General features: G+C 45.1%; 1 protein-coding gene across 1 annotated transcript in view; it reads left to right on the forward strand.

Moving 5' to 3' along the window:
• Nucleotides 1-19,804, forward strand: part of LOC122556516 (uncharacterized) — a 153,216-nt gene that overhangs the window by 91,440 nt on the left and 41,972 nt on the right. The window contains exon 8 of the mRNA XM_043703248.2: nucleotides 13,909-13,982. Coding sequence (XP_043559183.2) covers nucleotides 13,909-13,982 — 74 coding nt within the window. The remainder of the gene's footprint in view (nucleotides 1-13,908; nucleotides 13,983-19,804) is intronic.

Here is a 19,804-nt window from a genome sequence, read left to right on the forward strand (position 1 = left end):
TCAAGCAGTGCCTTTCCAGATACTCATAAATCCTATCCCTCAGTACCCTTTCCATTACTTTGCCTACCACCAAAGTAAGACTAAGTGGCCTGTAATTCGCGGGGTTATCCCTATTTCCTTTTTTCAACAGGGGTACAACATTCGCCACTCTCCAGTCCCCTGGTACCACCCCCGTTGACAGTGAAGACGAAAAGATCATTGCCAATGCCTCTGCAATTTCCTCTCTTGCTTCCCACATAATCCTAGGATATATCCCGTCAGGCCCAGGGGGTTTGTCTATCCTCAAGTTTTTCAAAATGCCCAACACATCTTCCTTCCTAACAAGTATCTCCTCTAGCTTACCAGTCCATTTCATACTCTCCTCTTCAATAATACGGTCCCTCTCATTTGTAAATACTGAAGAAAAGTACTCATTCAAGACCTCTCCTATCTTTTCCGACTCAATACACAGTCTCCCACTACTGTTCTTGATCGGACCTACCCTCGTTCTCGTCATTCTCATGTTTCTCACATACGCATAAAACGCCTTGGGGTTATCCTTGATCCTATCCGCCAAAGATTTTTCATGCCCTCTCTTAGCTCTCCTAATCCCTTTCTTCAGCTCCCTCCTGGCTATCCTGTATCCCTCCACTGCTCTGTCTGAACCCTGTTTCCTCAACCTTATGTAAGCCTCCTTCTTCCTCTTTACTAGACATTCAACCACCCTCGTCAACCAAGGTTCCCTCAAACGAACATCTCTTTCCTGCCTGACAGGTACATACATATCAACGACACGTCGTACCTGTTCCTTGAAAAAGTTCCACATTTTAACAACATCCTTCCCTGACTGCCTTTGCTCCTCAGATCCTGGCTTGCAGCATCGTATTTACCCTTCCCCCAATTGTAAAACCTACCCTATCTCTCTCCATAACCAAGGTGAAAGTCACAGAATTGTGGTCACCATCACCAAAATGTTCACCCACTAACAAGCCCATCACTTGTCCCGGTTCGTTACCAAGTACCAAATCCAATATGGCCTCCCCTCTGGTTAGACAATCTACATCCTGAGTTAGAAAAGCTTCCTGGACACACTGCACAAACACCGGCCCATCCAATCTACTTGATCTAAAGAGCTTCCAATCAATATTTGGGAAGTTGAAATCACTCATGACTACTACCCTGTGGCTTCTGCACCTTTCCAAAATCTGTTTCCCAATCTGTTTCTCCACATCTCTGCTGCTACTGGGGGGCCTATAGTAAACACCCAACAAGGTGACTGCTCCTTTCCTATTTCTGACTTCAGCCCATACTACCTCCAAAGGCAGATCCCCCTCGAACTGTCTTTTTGCAGCCGTTATACCATTTCTAATTAGCAACGCCACCCCCCCCTCCTTTTTTACCACCCTCCCTAATCTTACTGAAACATCTGTAACCAGGAACCTCCAACAACCATTCCTGTCCCTCTTCTATCCACGTTTCCGTGATGGCCACAACATCATAGTCCCAAGTACCGATCCACGCCTTAAGTTCACCCACCTTATTTCTGATACTCCTTGCGTTGAAGTATACACACTTGAACCCATCTCTGTGTCCGCAAGTATTCCCTGTCAGTGCTACCTTCTCCACAGCCTCCCTACATTCTTGGACATCCTGAAAAACAGCTAACCAACTTGCTGGACTACAAGTCCAGATCCCATCCCCCTGCCAAATTAGTTTAAACCCCCCCGAAGATAGCTAGCAAACCTACCCCCCAGGATATAGGTGCCCTTCTGGTTCAGGTGCAACCCGTCCTGTTTGTACAGGTCCCACCTTCCCCAGAATGCAGTCCAATTGTCCAAATACCTGAAGCCCTCCCTCCTACACCATCCTTGCAGCCACGTGTTCAACTGCACTCTCTCCCTATTCCTTGCCTCGCTGTCACGTGGCACCAGCACATGAGATGACCCAGAGGTGACGACTCTGTCTGTCCTAGCTTTTAGCTTTCAGCCTAACTCCCTGAGCTCTTGAATGACCTCCCCACCCCTCTTCCTACCTATGTCGTTGGTGCCAACGTGCACCACGACTTCTGGCTGCATACCCACCCCCTTAAGGATTCTGAAGACACGGTCCGAGACGTCTCAGACCCTGGCACCCGGGAAGCAACAAACCAACCGAGAGTCTCGCCCATGTCCACAGAACCGCCTGTCCGTCCCTCTAACTAGAGAGTCTCCTATTACTAGCGCTCTCCTCCTCTCCCCCTTTCCCTTCTGAGTCTCAGAGCCAGACCTCGCGCCACAGACCCGGTCACTGCAGCTTACCCCTGCTAGGCCATTCCCCACCAACAGTATCCAAAGCGGTATACTTATTGTTGAGGGGAACAACTACAGGGGATCCCTGCACTGCCTGCTTCCTCCCCTTCCCACCTCTAACTGTTACCCAGCTACCTCTGTTCTCTGATGTAACAATGTCCCTGGAGCTTCTATCACCCTGTCAGCCTCTCGAATAATCCTCAGTTCATCCAACTCTAGCTCCAGTTCCCTAAAGCAGTCTGTGAGGAGCTGGAGCTGACTGCATTTCCTGCAGACGAAGTCGGCAGGAGTATCGGTGGTCACCCCTACCTCAAACATCCTGCAGGAGGAACATTCCACTGCCTGCGCTGCCGTAACTCTACACTTAGTTTCCAAAACAAGCTTACCTGTTCAGCCGACTGAGTCCTTTTTTTTAGGTTAGAGGAGGAGGGAGGGTGGGAGACACTACACGTGTAGTGTCTTGGGTTCCTTCTCCACTCAAATAACAATCATTTACCTTCCCGACCAGCTCTGCACTCCGACTTCACTTCCGCCCAGCTCACGCCGCTCTCTGCTGCCTCATGCCGCTCTCTGCTGGTAGATATGGTAGAAGTAGGGACAAAGTCCTGCAGAATGATGATAGAGATTTAGGAAAATGTTAGAAACCAGGACCTCAATGGTAATAATCTCTGGATTACCTCCAGTGCCGTGTGCTAGTGAGGGTAAGAACAGGAGGATATGGCAGATGAATACATGGCTAAAGAATTGGTGCGGGGCCAGGGATGCAGATTCTTAGATCATTGGGACCTTTTCTAGGGCAGAGGTGACCTGTTCAAGAGGGACAGATTGCATCTGAGCTTGAGGGGACCAATATCTTGGCAGCCAGCTTTGCTAGTGCTGCAAGGGAGGGTTTAAACTAGATGAGCAGGGAGGTGGGATCCTCAACAGCAGGGAGGCAAGTGCGAGGCCGGATGGAGATAGAATAATCAGAAATGGTAAAGCAAAGAGACAGGTCTGGCTGGAACATGACAGGGAGTAAGGAATGCCTGCTGGATTCAATAGCGCATATTTCAATGCAAGAGGGCTGACAGGTAAGGCCGATGATCTCAGGGCATGGAGGGGTGTGTGGGACTGAGATATTATACCCATTACAGAAACCTGGCTAAGGGAGGGACAAGACTGGCAGCTTAATGTGCCAGAGTAAAGGTGCTTTAGGTGGGTCAGAGGCAGTGGAAGGAGGGGAGAGGGAGTTACAGTTTTGATTAGGATGAGTATCAAAGCAGTGATCAGAGACGAAATAACTGGAGCATCATCCAGTGAGGCTTTGTGGGTGGAGCTCAGAGATAATAAAAGGATGGTAATGTTGCTGGGGTTGTACTATAGGTCGAGGAGAAAGTGAGGGCTGCAGATGCTGGAGATCAGAGCTGAAAATGTGTTGCTGGAAAAACGCAGCAGGTCAAGCAGCATCCAGGGAACAGGAGAATCGACGTTTCGGGCATAAGCCCTCCTTCAGGAATTCCTGAAGAAGGGCTTATGCCCGAAATGTCAATTGTACTATAGGTCCCCAAATAGTCAACAGGAAGTAGAGGAACAAATGTGAAGGGAGATTGTGGAGACTTGCAGGAGCAATAGGGTTTTCACAGTAGGGGATTTTAACTTCCCTAATATAGACTGAGACTGCCACAGTGTTAAGGGCTCAGATGGGGTGGAATTTGTTAAAGGTGTTCAGGAACATTTCCTCAAGCAGTGCATAGAGGGTCCTACACAGGAAGGGACAAAGTTCAATCTACTCTTGAGAAATAGGGCAGGACAGGTGATGGAGGTGACAGTGGGGGAACACTTTGGGACCAGTGATCATAGTTCTATTAATGTTAAAATAGCTATGGAGAGGGACAAACCTGGACCACAGGATCAAGTTCTAAATTGGGGCAGGGTGACTATTGATGGAATTAGACAGGAGCTTGCGGGGGTTGATTGGAGCAGTTTGTTTGCAGACAATGGGACCTCCAGCAAGTAGGGGGCCTTTTAAAATGAGATAGCTCGAGTTTGAGATCTATATGGCGTGATGGTGATGGGCAAGATTGGCAAGAATAGGAAACACTGGATGAGAAGAGATATTGAGGCACTGACCAGAATAAAGACAGAAACATGGCTCACGTACAGGCAGCTGGGATCAAGGGAATCCTGGAGGTATATAGGGGATACAGGAGTTTACTGAAGAAGGAAATCAGGAGGGCAAAAAGAGGGCACAAGATAGCCTTGGCTAAGAAGATTAGGGTGAATCCAAAGAGGTTCTTCAAGTATATTAAAGGAAAAAGAATAATTAGACAAGACAATAAGACCCCTCAAAGATCAAAGTGGATATGTAGGTGTAGAACAGCAGGAGATGGGCGAGGTCCTCGATGAATATTTCTCCACTGTGTTTACCGTGGAGAAAAACATGAAGACTTGGGAACTTGAAGGAGTTAGTGGCGATATCTTGGGGACAGTCCATATCACAGTAGAAATGTTGGATGTATTAGAATATATGAAGGTGGATAAATCTCCTGGTACTGACCAGGTATATCCAAGAACACTGTGGGGGCCCTGGCTGCTATTTTTGCATCACTGTTAGCCATGAGTGAGGTCCTGGAAGACTGGAGGGTAGCGAATGCTGTGCCTTTATTCAAGAAGGGCTGCAAAGAAAATCCTGGGAACTATAGACAAGTAAGCCTAATGTCTCTGGTGGGTAAGTTACTTGAGACGATTCGGAGAGATAAGATATATACGCATTTGGAAAGACAGGGTTTGATTAGGAGTAGTCAGCATGGCTTTGTGAATGGGAGATCATGTCTCACAAATTTGTTAAGAGTTTTTTGATGAAGTGACCGGAAGGTTGACGAGGGCAGGGTGGTAGATGTAGTCTATATGGATTTCAATAAGGCCTTTAATAAGGTTCCATATGGTAGGCTGCTCTGGAAGGTTAGAACATATGGAAACCAGGGGGAGCTGGCAAATTGGATACACCATTGGCTTGATGGTAGGAAGCAGAGGGTAATAGAGGATAGGTGCTGGTTGGACTGGAGGCCAGTGACTAGTGGAGTGCCTCAGGGGTCGGTGCTGGGCCCATTGCTGTTTGTTATCTATATCAATGATTTGGATGAGAATGTACAAGACATGATTAGGAAGATGACACTAAAATCGGCGGTATCATGGACAGTGAGGAAGGTTATCAGAAATTGCAGCAGGACTATGATTAGCTGGAGAAGTGGGCTGAGAAATGGCAAATGGAGTTTAGACTAGATTAGATTCCCTACAGTGTGGAAAGAGGTCCTTCAGCCCAACAAGTCCATACCGACCCATTTTCCTCTGACTCATGCACGGAACATTATGGGCAATTTAGCATGGCCAATCCACCTGATCTGCACAGCTTTTTTGGATTGTGGGAGGAAACCCGCACAGACATGGGGAGAATGTGCAAACTCCACACAGACAATTTCCCGAGGCTGGAATCAAACCTAGGCCCCTGGCGCTGTGAGACTATAGTGCTAACCACTGAGCCACCATGCCGCCCCACGTTTAATGTAGATAAGTGTGAGATCTTGCATTTTGGAAATTCAAATCAAGGTAGGAGTTTCATAGTGAATGGTAGGGCCTTATGGAGTGCTGTGGAACAGAGAGATCTTGAGTTTAGATGCACTGTTCTCTGAATGTGTAGTCACAGGTAGACAGGGCAGTGAAGAAGGCATTTAGCACAGTGGCCTTCATCAATCAGGGCACTGGGTATAGCAGTTGGGAAGTTACATTGCAGTAGTACAGGACATTGGTGAGGCTGCACTTGGAGGATTGGGTTCAGTTTTGGTCACCTTGCTATAGGATGGATGTTATTAAAATGGAAAAAGTGCAGAAGAAATCTACAAGGGTGTTGCCAGGACTTAAAGGTCTGAGTTATAGGGAGAGGTTGGACAAGCTAGGACTGCTAGAGTGGAGAAGACTGAGGGGAGATTTTATTGAAGTGTATAAGATCATGAGAGGCATGGATATGGGGAGTGCACTCAGTCTTTTTCCCAGGGTTGGAGAGTTGATAACTGGAGGGCGTCAGTTTAAGGTTAGAGGGGAAAAAATAAAAGGGAACCTGAGGGGCAACGTTTTTACACAGAAGGTGGTACACATATGGAATAAGCTGCCAGTGGAAGTGGTTGAGATGGGTACATTAACAACATTTAAAAGGCTTTTGGGGGGGATTCAAGATGGCGGCGACCCAGCAGGTCTGTTTTGCTGAGCTCTGCACCAGAGCCCAGACAAAATGGGGCACTCACCCTCCCTTCACTGTCCAATTTGTTGAAAATAACTATTTCCTGACCCTTGGAACTACTTAGCACCAGTTCTGAATAGTTTGGTGCAGTTTAAAAGATGACTAAGGGGAAAGGAGCATGGGATCATATCAGGCAGGGACCCCCCCCACAGCAACAGACCCACCCGTGGCTGCGGCATTGGCCTCCACAGCCACCCCAGAGGACTCACCTGCAGAGTGGAGCCTGATCTCGGAGTTTGCAAAACTCCAAGAGAAGATCGACTTCTCGATGGAAGAGACCCGAGCCAGGCTGGAATCGATCTTGGTCATGCTGCAGAGGCATGGCCTGGAGATCCAGCATCTCAGGCAGTGTGTTGCGGTGGGGAGGTGGGGAGCAACGGGCCACGGATTCCAAGGCTGCAGCCGAATCCCCAGTGGGCTGGGTTCAGGCCTTGGAACAGCAAGTGCAGGCCTTGGAAGAGCAGGTCGACGACCTCAAAAATTGAGGTGGTTGGAAGAACATCTGGTTGCCGGGGCTTCCCAAATGGGAGGAAGAAGGCCAGCTTGTCAGCTTTCTGGAGCAATGGCTCCCACAGTTTCTAAGGCTGGAGGTTGAAGTAGGTTGGGTACGGGTCAAGCGGGTCCACCGAGTCGCAGTGTACAAGCCTGGATTGGACCAGTGCCTCCGCCTGGTCCTAGAGCAACTCCAGCATTATAGAGACAAACAAATGATGTTGGAAGCCTCTAGGGCACTGGGGATGATCCCCAGGCTATGGTATATAAAGGATCAGGAATCATGCTTTTCCCCAGTCGTGTTTCACAAGAGGAAGTTATTTGATGAGGTAAAAAGGCAGCTGAGGGACCTGAATATCCAGTATTTAGGGTGTAGGTTTGCTCGCTGAGCTGGAGGTTTGATATCCAGACGTTTCATTACCTGGCTAGGTAACATCATCAGTGGCGACCTCCAAGTGAAGCGAAGCTGTTGTCTCCTGCTTTCTATTTATATGTTTGTCCTGGATGGGGTTCCTGGGGTTTGTGGTGATGTCATTTCCTGTTCGTTTTCTGAGGGGTTGATAGATGGTATCTAGATCTATGTGTTTGTTTATGGCGTTGTGGTTGGAGTGCCAGGCCTCTAGGAATTCTCTGGCATGTCTTTGCTTAGCCTGTCTCGGGATAGATGTGTTGTCCCAGTCGAAATGGTGGGTTTAAAATTTTTTGAGATATCAATTCAGGCACGGCCAGCAACTCATCAGTGCTGTGGGAGACTGCCAAGGCCTACGCATGGGGTTTAATTAATTCTTACTCTGTGACCCGGAAACGACAGAGGGGAGAACAGCAATGTTTGCTCGAGACTCACCTGAAGGCGGCTGAGTCAGCATATTTTAATACACTGTCTATAACTAAATTACAGGGGATTACAGCCCTTAGGGCTACTTTGAATGCTGCACTTACCCAAACAACAAAGAGGGAAATCTCTTTTGCGAAACAGAGGTTATTTGAGTATGGTAATAAGCCGGTAGGTATCTAGCGTAGTTGGCCAGAAGAAGGAATGCCCCCCACAATCTATTACATCCATCAGAGAGAGTGCTGGTACTCTTGCTTGCAATGCCAAAAAGATTAATGCAGCATTTAGAAAGTTTTATTTTGAGCTGTATCAGTCGGAGAGCTGTGAGGACAGAATGATGAAGATGGAGTGTTTACCTAAGACCTTGAACCTTTCAAGTGTAACCTCAGAGCAGGCATCTTTTTTGAGTGCCCCCCTGACAATAGTACGGGAGGCGGTGAGGCTGCTCCAGAGCAGTAAAGGGCCTGGACCAGATGGATTTCAAAGTGAGTTTTATAAAAAGGTTATGGACAAGCTGGCCGGGCAACTCTTGGATGTGTACAGTTACTCATTCAGTCAGGGCTGCCTCCCATCTTCTTTGAGAGAAGCAAATATTTCTCTTATTCTTAAGGAAAGAAAAGCTCGAGCAGTTTGCATGTCGTACAGGCCCATATCGTTATTGAACGTGGATTTTAAAATCCTGTTGTTAAAGCTGGAGAGGGTATTGCCTTTTATTGTAAAGGAGAACCAGACGGGTTTTATTAAGGGTTGTAGGTCTACCAATAATATTAGAAAAATATTAAATATGGTCCAAATATGTCAGCGAAGAGCAATCCCGGGTTTGGTAGTCTCTGTGGTTGCAGACAAAGCATTTGATTAGGTGGAGTGGACGTATCTCTTTTATATCATGGAACGGTTTGGCCTTGGAGAGGTTTTTACCAAATGGGTGGCAGTGCTGTATAGTGATCCAAAAGCAGCGGTGCTTATAATGGTATAAGGTCCGATAGTTTTAGAGTTGGCAGGGGCTGCCATCAAGGGTGCCCTCTCTCCCCATTACTATTTACACTGGTGATCGAGCCACTGGTGGAAGCCATCTGGACAGACCCAATATAACTGCCCCGGAGGTAGGGTCTGGCAGGCATAAAATTACCGATCCAATGACATCTGTGCCCCACTTAATACAGATAATTAATCTATTTGGTTTGTTTTTAGGGTATAAAATTAATTTCATGAAATCAGAGGCCATGCCTATGGGGGGTCTTACCAATATGTCCAGCTTTGGGGGTGGAACCCGTTTCCCCTTTCGGTGGCTGCAGGGAGGTTTTCTGTATTTAGGCATTTTTATTACCCTGGTTTTCGATCAATTATTTAAAGCCAATTATGAGCAGCTGCTAGAGAAAATCAGGCAGGATCTTTGGCATTGGGAAGATCTTCCGATATATTGTTTGGGCAGGGTAGCTCTGGTCAAGATGAATGTTCTTCCTCACCTATTATTTCCCATGGGAATGCTCCTCTTGATGCTGCCAAGGCAAACATTGCTCAGGCTTTATAGCTGGCTTGGATCTTTTATTTGGCATCATCGACAGCCTGTTATTAAGCTGGATAAATTGCAGATTCCACAAAAGGGGGTGGGGGGGGTCTAAATTTTCCAGACTTTAGGAAGTACCAATTGAGTTTCTTGTTATCCTATATGGCTGAATGGGCCTGTCACGATCCACGATCAATTTGGCTAAGACACTGAGGCCTCCCAGAAAAAAATGCCCTCTCATTAATTTTTTGTTTATAGACAAGATGAGGACTGCTATGGATCACTGTAAAAACCCGATTGTCCTAAACACAGTTAAAGCATGAAGAATAATGTGATAGACTTCCCCTTTCACCCCCATAGTGGGAGTGTCAGGATTCCAGCCGGGTTCAATGGACTCTGGTTTTAAGCTCTAGGAGTCTAGAGGGATCTCCTGTTTGGGAGATCTATTTGATGGGGAGGTCATGATGTCCTTCGAACAGCTGAGACAGAAGTTCGCGCGGGCTAGGAAGGATCTCTTTCATTACTTCCAGGTTATAGACTTTGTACAAAAAAGACGACATTGATGGTTAATCCCTACAAATTGGACATGGAGAGGAGAGTGGTTAATGGGTGCCCTCTCGGTTAGCACTCTCTATCACTTGTTAGTAATGTTTCGAAGGACATTGAACGGCTATATAAAACCTGGACTCAAGAATCAGGGGTGGAAATCTCCTCAGAGATGTGGGAGGATATCTGGGAAAATGTTAGGAAGATCTCGATTTGTAATAGGACCCAGGCTATTCAACTGAAGGTACTCCATAGGGCTTACCTGGCACCAGAACGGGCTTGTGAAATTCAAGACAGGAGTGTCCCCAGTGTGCCCTAAGTGCAAAACAGACGTTGGTACTCTTACTCACTGCTTGTGGTCAGGCCACAAGATCCGCAGGTATTGGGATGTTTTGGTAAAGGTTTTGGGAACTGAGGTTAGCTTGGATCCGGTATCCCTCCTTTTGGGTCTCCCAAATCTTCCCTCCCTGGATGCGCATGGGAAGAAATTTTGTAATATCCTTTCCTTTTGAGCGAGGAAGAATATTCTAATGAGCTGGGTATCAGAGAATCCCCCAGGATTCTCGAGTTGGCACAGGATAGTCGTAGGAGACATCCCCCGCACATCCTTACAAATATGGTGCACCAGAAAACGGAACTGATTCACAGAACATGGCAGCCCTTTTTGAATGATATTGATGTAGATATATCGGCTATATTATTCAGGGCCTTTGTCTAACCGTGAGGACTGTGTCTGTTGATTTGGGGGCCTCTGGGAGAAAGAATCCTGAACAAATATGGATCTACACTATTGCCCCCAGTGGTGGGGAGCTGTGTTGAGATTGCACTGAGTACAGTAATTTAATTGAATATCATTGTTACCTTGTTATAACTTGGTTTAATTTTATTTCGTCTGTATTTATTTTTTCTTCTTTCTCCTTGGTTATTTATTGAACTGTAGTTTTTATAGGGTTATATTCTTCTTTTTCTGTTTCTGTGTATGGTTTTCTAATTTTGTAAAAAACTTAATAAATATTTTTATTGAAAAAAAGTTTTTTAAAAAAGGCATCTGGACAAATGGATGGAGAGGAAAGGTTAAGATGGATATGGGCCAAGTGCAGGGAAATGGGGTTAGCAGGAATAATAAGGGATGATAGTTTGGGCCAAAGGGCCTGTCTCCATGTTATAGGACTCTATGACTCTAAAAAATGGATTAGTTTCAGAGAGGCAGGCAGTGATGGGTGGGGTGCTGTCGGGTTTAGTGCTGGGACCCCAGCTGTTCACAATTTACATTAATGAGTTGGACAACGGAATTGAATGCAATATCTCCACATTTACAGATGACATTAAGTTGGGTGGCAGTGTGTGCTGTGAGGAGGATGCTAAGGGGCTGCAGGGTGACTTGAACAGACTGGCAGAGTGGGCAAATACTTGGCAAATGCAGAATAATGTGGATAAATGTGAGGTGATCTACTTGGTGGCAAAAACAGGAAGGCAGATTATTATCTGAATGGTGGCAGTTTAGAAAAAGGTGAGATGCGATGAGACCTGGGTGTCATGGTGGAACAGTCACTGAAGGTTGGCACGCAGGTGCAGCAGGCAGTGAGGAAAGCTATTGGCATGCTGGTCTTCGTAATGGCAGGATGGCAGGACTGACATGTGAGGAAAGACTGGATCGACTGGGCTTGTACTCACTGGAATTTAGAAGAATGAGGGGATCTCATAGAACCATATAAAACCCTGATGGGACTGACAGACTGGATGTGGGAAGAAAGTTCCTGATGTTGGGGAAGTCCAGAACTAGGGGTCACAGTCTGAGAATAGGGGATAAGTCATTCAGGATTGTGATGAGGAAGACTTTCTTCATTCAGAGCATTGTAAACCTGTAGAATTCTCTAATACAGGAAGCCATTGGGGCCAGTTTGTTAGATATGTTCAAGAGGGAACTGGATCTTGCCCTTGTAGCTAAAGAGAAGGCAGGGTCGGGATACTGAGGTTGTATGATGGGGACAGAGTTGACAAGAGCATAAAGTTATAAGAGGATACTGATAGATTAGGTGAATGGGCAAAGCTGAGTCAGATGGATTTTAATATAAGCAAGGGTGATGTTATCCATTTCAGACCGGACAAGGATAGATCAAGGTATCCTTAAAAAGGCACAGGGATAAATAAGTGAATATCCAACATGATTTGGGGGTTCAGGTGCATAGCTCTTTAAAATGCCACTAATAGATGCTGAAAATAGTCAAGCAAGTTAATGGAGTGCTGGCCTTCATATCTAAAGGGCTGGAGTATTGGAATGCAGAACTGAATCTGCAGTTATCTGAAACCCTGGTTCGATCCCACTTAGAGTACTGTGAGCAGATTAAGAATGAATGGTTTGGTCCTGGAGGGAGTTCAACACAGGCTTAAAAGGATTGTACCTGGATTTCAGGGGTTACATTATGAGGAGAGATTAGATAAATTAGGCCTTTATTCCCTAGAGTTTAGAATCTTAGAATCATTACAGTGTGGAGAGAGGTCATTTGGCCCATTGACTTGGCACTGAACCTTGAAAGTCTAGAGTGTGATGCTGGAAAAGCACAGCAGGTCAGGCAGCATCCGAGGAGCAGGAGAATCAATGTTTCAGGCCAGGGCTCTGTTCCTCGGATGCTGCCTGACCTGCTATGCTTTTCCAGCATCACACTCTTGACTCTGATCTTCAGCATCTGCAGACCTCACTTTCTCCTAGTTGACTGAACCTTGAAAGATCATCATGTCAAAACCCAGATGCAACCCTATCTCCATAACCCTGCATTTGCTATGGCCAATCCACGTAACCTATCACTGATGGACTCACCACTAACTGAGACACCGTGTCACCCTCTAGAAAGTTAAGGAGTGATTTTATTGCGGTTTTCAGGATGTTGCTGGTGTGGCACAGTGGCTCAGTGGTTAGCACTGCTGCCTCACAGTACCAGGGACTTAGGTTCAATTCTACCCTCAGGTAACTGGCTGTATGGAGTTTGCACATTCTCCCTGTGTTTGTGGTTCCTCCAGGTACTCCAGTTTCTTCCCTCAGTCCAAAGATGTGCAGGTTAGGTGGATTGGCTGTGCTAGATTGTCCCTAATGTCCAGGGATGTGTAGACTTCGTGGATTAGTCGTGATAAATGTGGGGTTATGGGGATAATGGAGGGGTCTGGCAGGGATGCTCTTCACAGGGTCAGTGCAGACTGGATAGGCCAAATGGCCCCTTTCTGTGGGGTTTCTATGATATTGACAGGTTGGATAAAATTAAACTGTTTACACTAGTTGAAGATTCTAGAATCGGGGCATGGTCTAATAATTAGGACCAAGCCATTCAGGAGAGATGTTAGAAAGCACTCCCATAAGCAAAGAGTAGTAAAGGTTTGGAATTCTCTTCCTCAAATAGCAGTGGCTGCTCACTCAAAAGTTAAACTTAAATCTAAGATAGACAAGTCTTTATTAAGCATGGGTTTCAAGGGATATGAGCCCAAGGCAGGCATATCAAGTTAGGCCATGTTTCAGCCATGATGTTATAGAATGGAGGAGCAGGCTTGAGAGGCTGAATGGGCCTCCTGAGGTTCCTATGTTCCTAGTACCATTGAAAGCTAAAATAATTCTTACAAGAGCAGAAATGTGAATGTAGATCGGATGTTTCTCCGAGCAGCTGAGTCTGGAACCAGGGTATATTGTCTCGAAAAAGAAGGTAGGCCATTTAAGGCTGAGATGACAAATTTCTTAACTCAGTGGGGCATCAGTCTTTGGGATTTGCTATATTGTGTTAATGCCACATGTTTCACCTCTTACAATACAAGAATTAATATTACATTTTGTGAATACTTATTTCTTAATCCTGAAAATCTCAATGTGAAAATTCCAATCATAGTTACTGAGTATCAGCTCCCCTCATCAGAGCTTCAGCTTTTGTTCAGCTATTGGATAAAATCCATTTGTTTATAAAATTGGCTGTAATTCTGTAAATAATAACTATTCTGTTTTTTTTCCCAGTTTCCAACACAATTAAAACGTGCAATGCAGGTGTGAAAAATGTCAAATTGACTGAAGGTAGCTGCTCTGGACAGGTAATGATGCATAATGTTTTTCCCTCTTCTTCCCCATAACCTCTGAGTTTTGGGAGCAGTTGGAGATAACAAGGTAATATGGTGGTAAATGTCAGCTGAATTAATCCAAACAAATGCTCGAAAGGCATGTGTTCAAATCCCAACTAAGTAATAAAAGGGAGGGGAGCATTTAATTACGTTACTAAATCTGAAATAAAATAAAACTAGTTTCAGTCATGATAGCAGTGTATGAAAGCAGAAACAAGAGTACACCCTTAGCTCTGCTCTGCCACGCAGTATACTTATGCTAGCTCTTCTTCCTCAATGGGAACCTGAATTGTATTTCCAGTGTACAGGAAGTTGAGGGTAGTGGGGTCAAGGATAGGTTTACAAGGTCATGAGAAGATGCTGGCAACCAGCATGTTGGTTTGAAATATATGTACTTCATTACCAGGAGCATCCGGAATAAGGCAGGTGAACTTGCAGCATGGGTTGGTACCTGGGATTTCGATGTTGTAGCCATTTCAGAGACATGGCTAGAGAAGCGACAGAAATGGTTGTTGCAGGTTCCAGCATTTAGATGTTTCAGCAAGAACAGAGAAGTTGGTAAAAGAGATGGGGATGTGGCATTTTTAGTCAAGGGTGGTATTACAGCAGCTGAGATAACATTTGAGGACTCATCCAGTGAGGTAGTTTGGGCTAAGGTTAGAAACAGGAAAGGAGAGGTCACGCCATTGGGAGTTTTCTATAGGCCTCCAATTTGTTCCATGGGTGTAGAGGAAAAGATAGCAAAGATGATTCTCGATAGGAGCGAGAGCAACAGAGTAGTTGTTATGGAGGACTTTAACTTCTCCAATATTGACTGGGAATACTAAAGTTCAAGCAGTTAAGATGGGTCAGTTTTTGTTCAATGTGTACAGAAGGGTTTTCTGAACAGTATGTGGAAAGACCAACAAAGGACGAGGCCACATTAGATTTGGTACTGGGGAATGAATCCAGCCAGGTGCTAGATTTGGAGGTAGGTGATTACTTTGGCTATAGGGACCATAATTCGGTTATGTTTACAATAGCAATAGGCAGGGATAGGTATATATGGCAGGCAAAGAGGTGTAACTGGGGGAAAGGCAATTGTGATGCTATTACGCAAGATTTTCGATGCATAGGATGACAAAGGAAACTGCAGGAGATGGACACTCTTGAAATGTGGAGCTTATTCAAGGAACAGCCACTGCGTGTCCTTGATAAGGATGTACCTAACAGGCAGGGAGGTAGTTGTCGAGAGAGGGAGCTATGGTTTACTAAAGAGGTTGAAGCTCTTGTCAAGATGATGAAGAAGGCTTATGTGAGGGTGAGGCATGAAGGCTCAGTTAGGGAGATTAAGAGTTATAAGTTAGCCAGGAAAGATCTAAAGAGAGGGCAAAGAGGAGCCAGAAGGGGACATGAAAAGTTGTTGATGGATAGGATCAAGGAAAATCCTAAGGCCTTCTATAGGTAAATCAGAAATAAAAAAATGACTGGAGTAAGATTTTGGCCAATCAAAGATAGTCGGGGAATGTTATGGAATCTGAGGACATAGGGGAAGCGCTTCATGAATATTTTTTGTTAGTATTCACATTGGAAAAGGGCAATGTTAATGAGAATACGGAGATACAGGCAACCAGATTAGATGGGACTGAGGTTGACAAAGATGAGGTTTTAGCTGAAAATGTGTTGCTGGAAAAGCACAGCAGGTCAGGCAGCATCCAAGGAGCAGGAGAATTGATGTTTTGGGCATAAGCCCTTCTTCAGGGGTTATACCCAAAACGTCGATTCACCTGCTCCTTGGATGCTGCCTGACCTGCTGCGCTTTTCCAGAAACACATTTTTCAGCTCTGATCTCCAGCATCTGCAGTCCTCACTTTCTCAAAGATGAGGTTTTAGCAATTTTGGAAGATCTGAAAATAAATAAAACCCTTGGGCCGGATGGGATTTATCCTCGGATTCTCTGGGAAACAAGGGAGGAGATTGCAGAGTCTTTGGCTTCGATCTCTATGTCATCGTTGTCAACAGGAGTAGTGCCAGAAGACTGGAGGATAGCAAATGTTGTTCCCTTGTTTAAGAAGGGGAGTCGGGACAATCCTGGTAATTATTTGCCAGTGAGCCTTACCTCGGTTGTGGGTAAGGGGTTGGAAAAAGTTATAAGAGATAGGATTTAAAATCATCTGGAAAGGAATACTTTGATTAGGGATAGTCACCATGGTTTTGTGAAAGGTAGGCCATGTGTCGCTAACCTTATTGAGTTCTTCCAGAAGGTGACAAAACAGGTGAATGAAGGCAAAGTAGTTGACATGGTGTACATGGACTTCAGTCAGGCGTTTCATAATGTCCCACTCGGTAGGCTACGGCACAAAATACGGAGTTTCGGGATTGAAGGTGATTTAGCGGTTTGGATCAGAAATTGGCTAGCTGAAAGAAGACAGAGGGAGGTGGCTGATGGGAAATGTTTATCCTGGAGCTCAGTTACCAGTGGTGTACCACAAGGATGTGTTTTGGGGCCACTACTGTTTGTCATTTTTATAAATGATCTGGATGTGGGCATAGAAGGATGGGTTAGTAAATTTGAACTTGACACTAAAGTAGGCAGAGTTGTGTGCAGAAAAATGTGAGGAAGTGCACTTCAGAAGTAGTAAGAGGAATGCAGAGTACTGGGCTAATGGTAAAATTCTTGGCAGTGTAGATGAACAAAGAGATCTTGGTGTCCAGGTGCATAAATCCCTGAAAGTTGTTACCCAGGTTAATAGGGTTGTTAAGAAGACATATGGTGTGTTGACGTTTATTGGTAGGGGGATTGAGTTTCGGGGCCATGAGGTCATACTTCAGCTGTACAAGACACTGGTAAGGTCGCACCTGAAGTATTGTGTGCAGTTCTGGTCACCGCATTATGGGAAGGATGTGGATGCTTTGGACAGGGTTCAGAGGAGATTTACCAGAATGTCACTCGGTATGGAAGGAAGATCTTGTGAAGAAAGGCTAAGGGAATTCAGGTTATTTTTGTTGGAGAGAAGAAGGTTGAGAGGTGACTTAATCAAGACATATAAGATAATCAGAGGATGAGATAGGGTGGAGAGTGAGAAACATTTTCCTCAGGTGGTGAAGGCTAACATGAGGGGCATAGCTTTAAAGTGAGGGGTGATGGATTCAGGACAGATAGAAGGAGTAGCTTCTTTACTCAGAGGGGCATGGAACGGCCTGCCTGCAACAGTAGTAGGCTCACCAATGTGAAGGGCATACATGTGGATAATAATGGAACAGTGTAGGTTAGATTGGCATCAGATTATTTCACAGGTCGGTGCAACATCAAGGACTGAAGGGCCTGTCCTGTGCTCTAACGTTTTATGTTCTCTGTTCTAATTTGACACTTTTGCCTGCTCCCCATTTATCTCAACTCCATGAATGAGCAAAGATTTATATGTCTCACCCTTAAATATTTTGAATGATGAAGCATTCAAAACACTCTAGAGTAGAAAATTGCAAATATTCACAACAGGCTGAGTGAAGAAATTTCTCCGTTATCTTGATTGTAAATAGTTGGCTGCTTATCTTGAGACTGTGCCCCTGGATCCTACCCAATCAAACCCTATCAGAATCTTTGATGTCTCGATGAGCTCATTCCGCATCTTCTAAACTCCAGACATATCGGTCCAATATACTCAACCTCTCTTTGTAAGACAACCCTCTCTTCCCAGGGGCCAATCAGGCGAACCACCCCAGTATTGCCTCCAAGGCAGGTATGGTCTTCCTGAGGTCTGGAGACAAAATCAGTGCATAGTAATCTGGCTTCCTCAGTGAGGAGAAAGATTTGGAATTCACTCCCAACGCTTCATTCACTGCTCAGTTAATCAAACAATAGATGGCCATTTGGTGTCCGTGCAGTGGTAAGGAGATAAATTAAGGTGTAAGGCAGGTAGGTGGTTGGTGAGTGGGCCTCTGCACCCCATTGGCACTGCAGCCCAGCACAACATGTGACAGAGAAGTATTATTGTGAATAAGAAGTCATTGCCAGCTGCGATTGTACAGGCCCCCTGCACTTAATCACTGTTTATTCTGTAATGAAGGCTCCAAGAGCTATTAAAAATGTAATTTTAAAAAATCCAAGAGGTACAGAATCCTAGCGGAATCTCCTGATAAATCCTATCATGGCCTAACAGCAAGCCTTTTCTTATATAACCACTTCAGTATTATTTCTTCACATTTACATGAATCTTATCCACTGGTGCTCTCTTACCATGAGGACGTGTCCCCTCTTCTTCCACCCCACATTGTTTTTAATTCACTCTTACCCTGCAACACTGATCAAACTTCTCTCTTTTAATTTTGAAACCTCCCTTCTCCTCAGCCATCTCACTCACTGAAAACTCTATCAACCGCCCAAGAGAGGCAAATTCAGCAGGATAATGATTCCAGAGTGACTTAATTTTTGTAATTCATTTATTGGATTTCAGAATCACTGGCTGGGCCAGCATTTATTGCCCATCTCTAGTTGCTCTAAAAAGGTAATCCTCAGCAGTCCTGCCACATCCAGTTGAGAATGGTGGTGTACAATTAAACAACTGACTGGAGAGGAGGCTTCAAATGCACCCGCACTGAAAATAATGGCAGAGTCCAGCATATCAATGTAAAGATAAGGCTGAAATATTTGCAATCATCATTAAATTGCAGTGCCAACTGGATGATCCATGTGAGCCTCCTCTGGAGGTCCCTACCACCACAGATTCTAATCTTTTGCCAATTTGATTCATAACATGTGAACCTATCCTTGCAACACAAGCACTTTCATCCCATTAAGCAGGTTGTGAACTTTCTGTGATCTTCCAGTGCAAGTGTAATCCTCCTTAACTGATGAGAGCAATTCTCATCAAATCCCTACAGTGTGGAAGTAGGCCATTTGGCCCATCAAGTCCACACTGACCCTCTGAAGAGCCACCTGCCCTATCTCTGTAACCCTGCATTCCCATGGCTAATCCAACTAGCCTGCATATCCTTGGACACTATGAACAATTTAGGATGGCCAATTCACCTAACTTGCAGACACAGACAGAATGTGCAAACTCCACACAGACAGTTGCCTGAGGGTGGAATCGAACCTGGGACCCTAGTGCTGTCAGGCAGCAGTGCTAACCACTAAGCCACTGTGGCCCAAATTCGGTGCACAGCATCTCAAATGGGGTGTCACCAAAAACCAAAGTAAAATTATAGCAAGAAATCACCACTTTTAAATCCATGCCCCTTATATTAAAGACCAAAATTCCATTTGCCTTCTTAATTAGTTGTTGTATCTGCATGCTGATTTGTGTGGTTCACATACAAGGACACCCAGGTTCCTCTGGACTGCAACATTCTGCACTCACTCTACATTTATATAGTACTTTGCTTTTCTGTGCTTCCTGACAAAATGTACAATTTTCCAAATTATACTCCGTCTGCAAATGTTTTATCCACGTACTTAAAATATCTGTACCTCTTTACAGAGCTTTTGTATCTTCCTCACAACTTCCTTTCCTATCTATCTTTGCACCATCAGCAAATTAACCCAAAACACACTATATTCAATGTAAATAGTAAATAGTTGAAGCCTCAGCTTTAGTCCTTTCAACACTACATTAGAACATAGAACATAGAACATAGAACATAGAAGAATACAGCGCAGTACAGGCCCTTCGGCCCTCGATGTTGCACCGATCCAAGCCCACCTAACCTACACTAGCCCACTATCCTCCATATGCCTATCCAATGCCCGTTTAAATGCCCATAATGAGGGAGAGTCCACCACTGCTACTGGCAGGGCATTCCATGAACTCACAACT

The sequence above is a fragment of the Chiloscyllium plagiosum genome, unplaced genomic scaffold, assembly GCF_037043375.1.
Source record: "Chiloscyllium plagiosum isolate Xiang-an unplaced genomic scaffold, Cpla_swu_hap1 HiC_scaffold_2, whole genome shotgun sequence".
NCBI lineage: Eukaryota > Metazoa > Chordata > Chondrichthyes > Orectolobiformes > Hemiscylliidae > Chiloscyllium > Chiloscyllium plagiosum.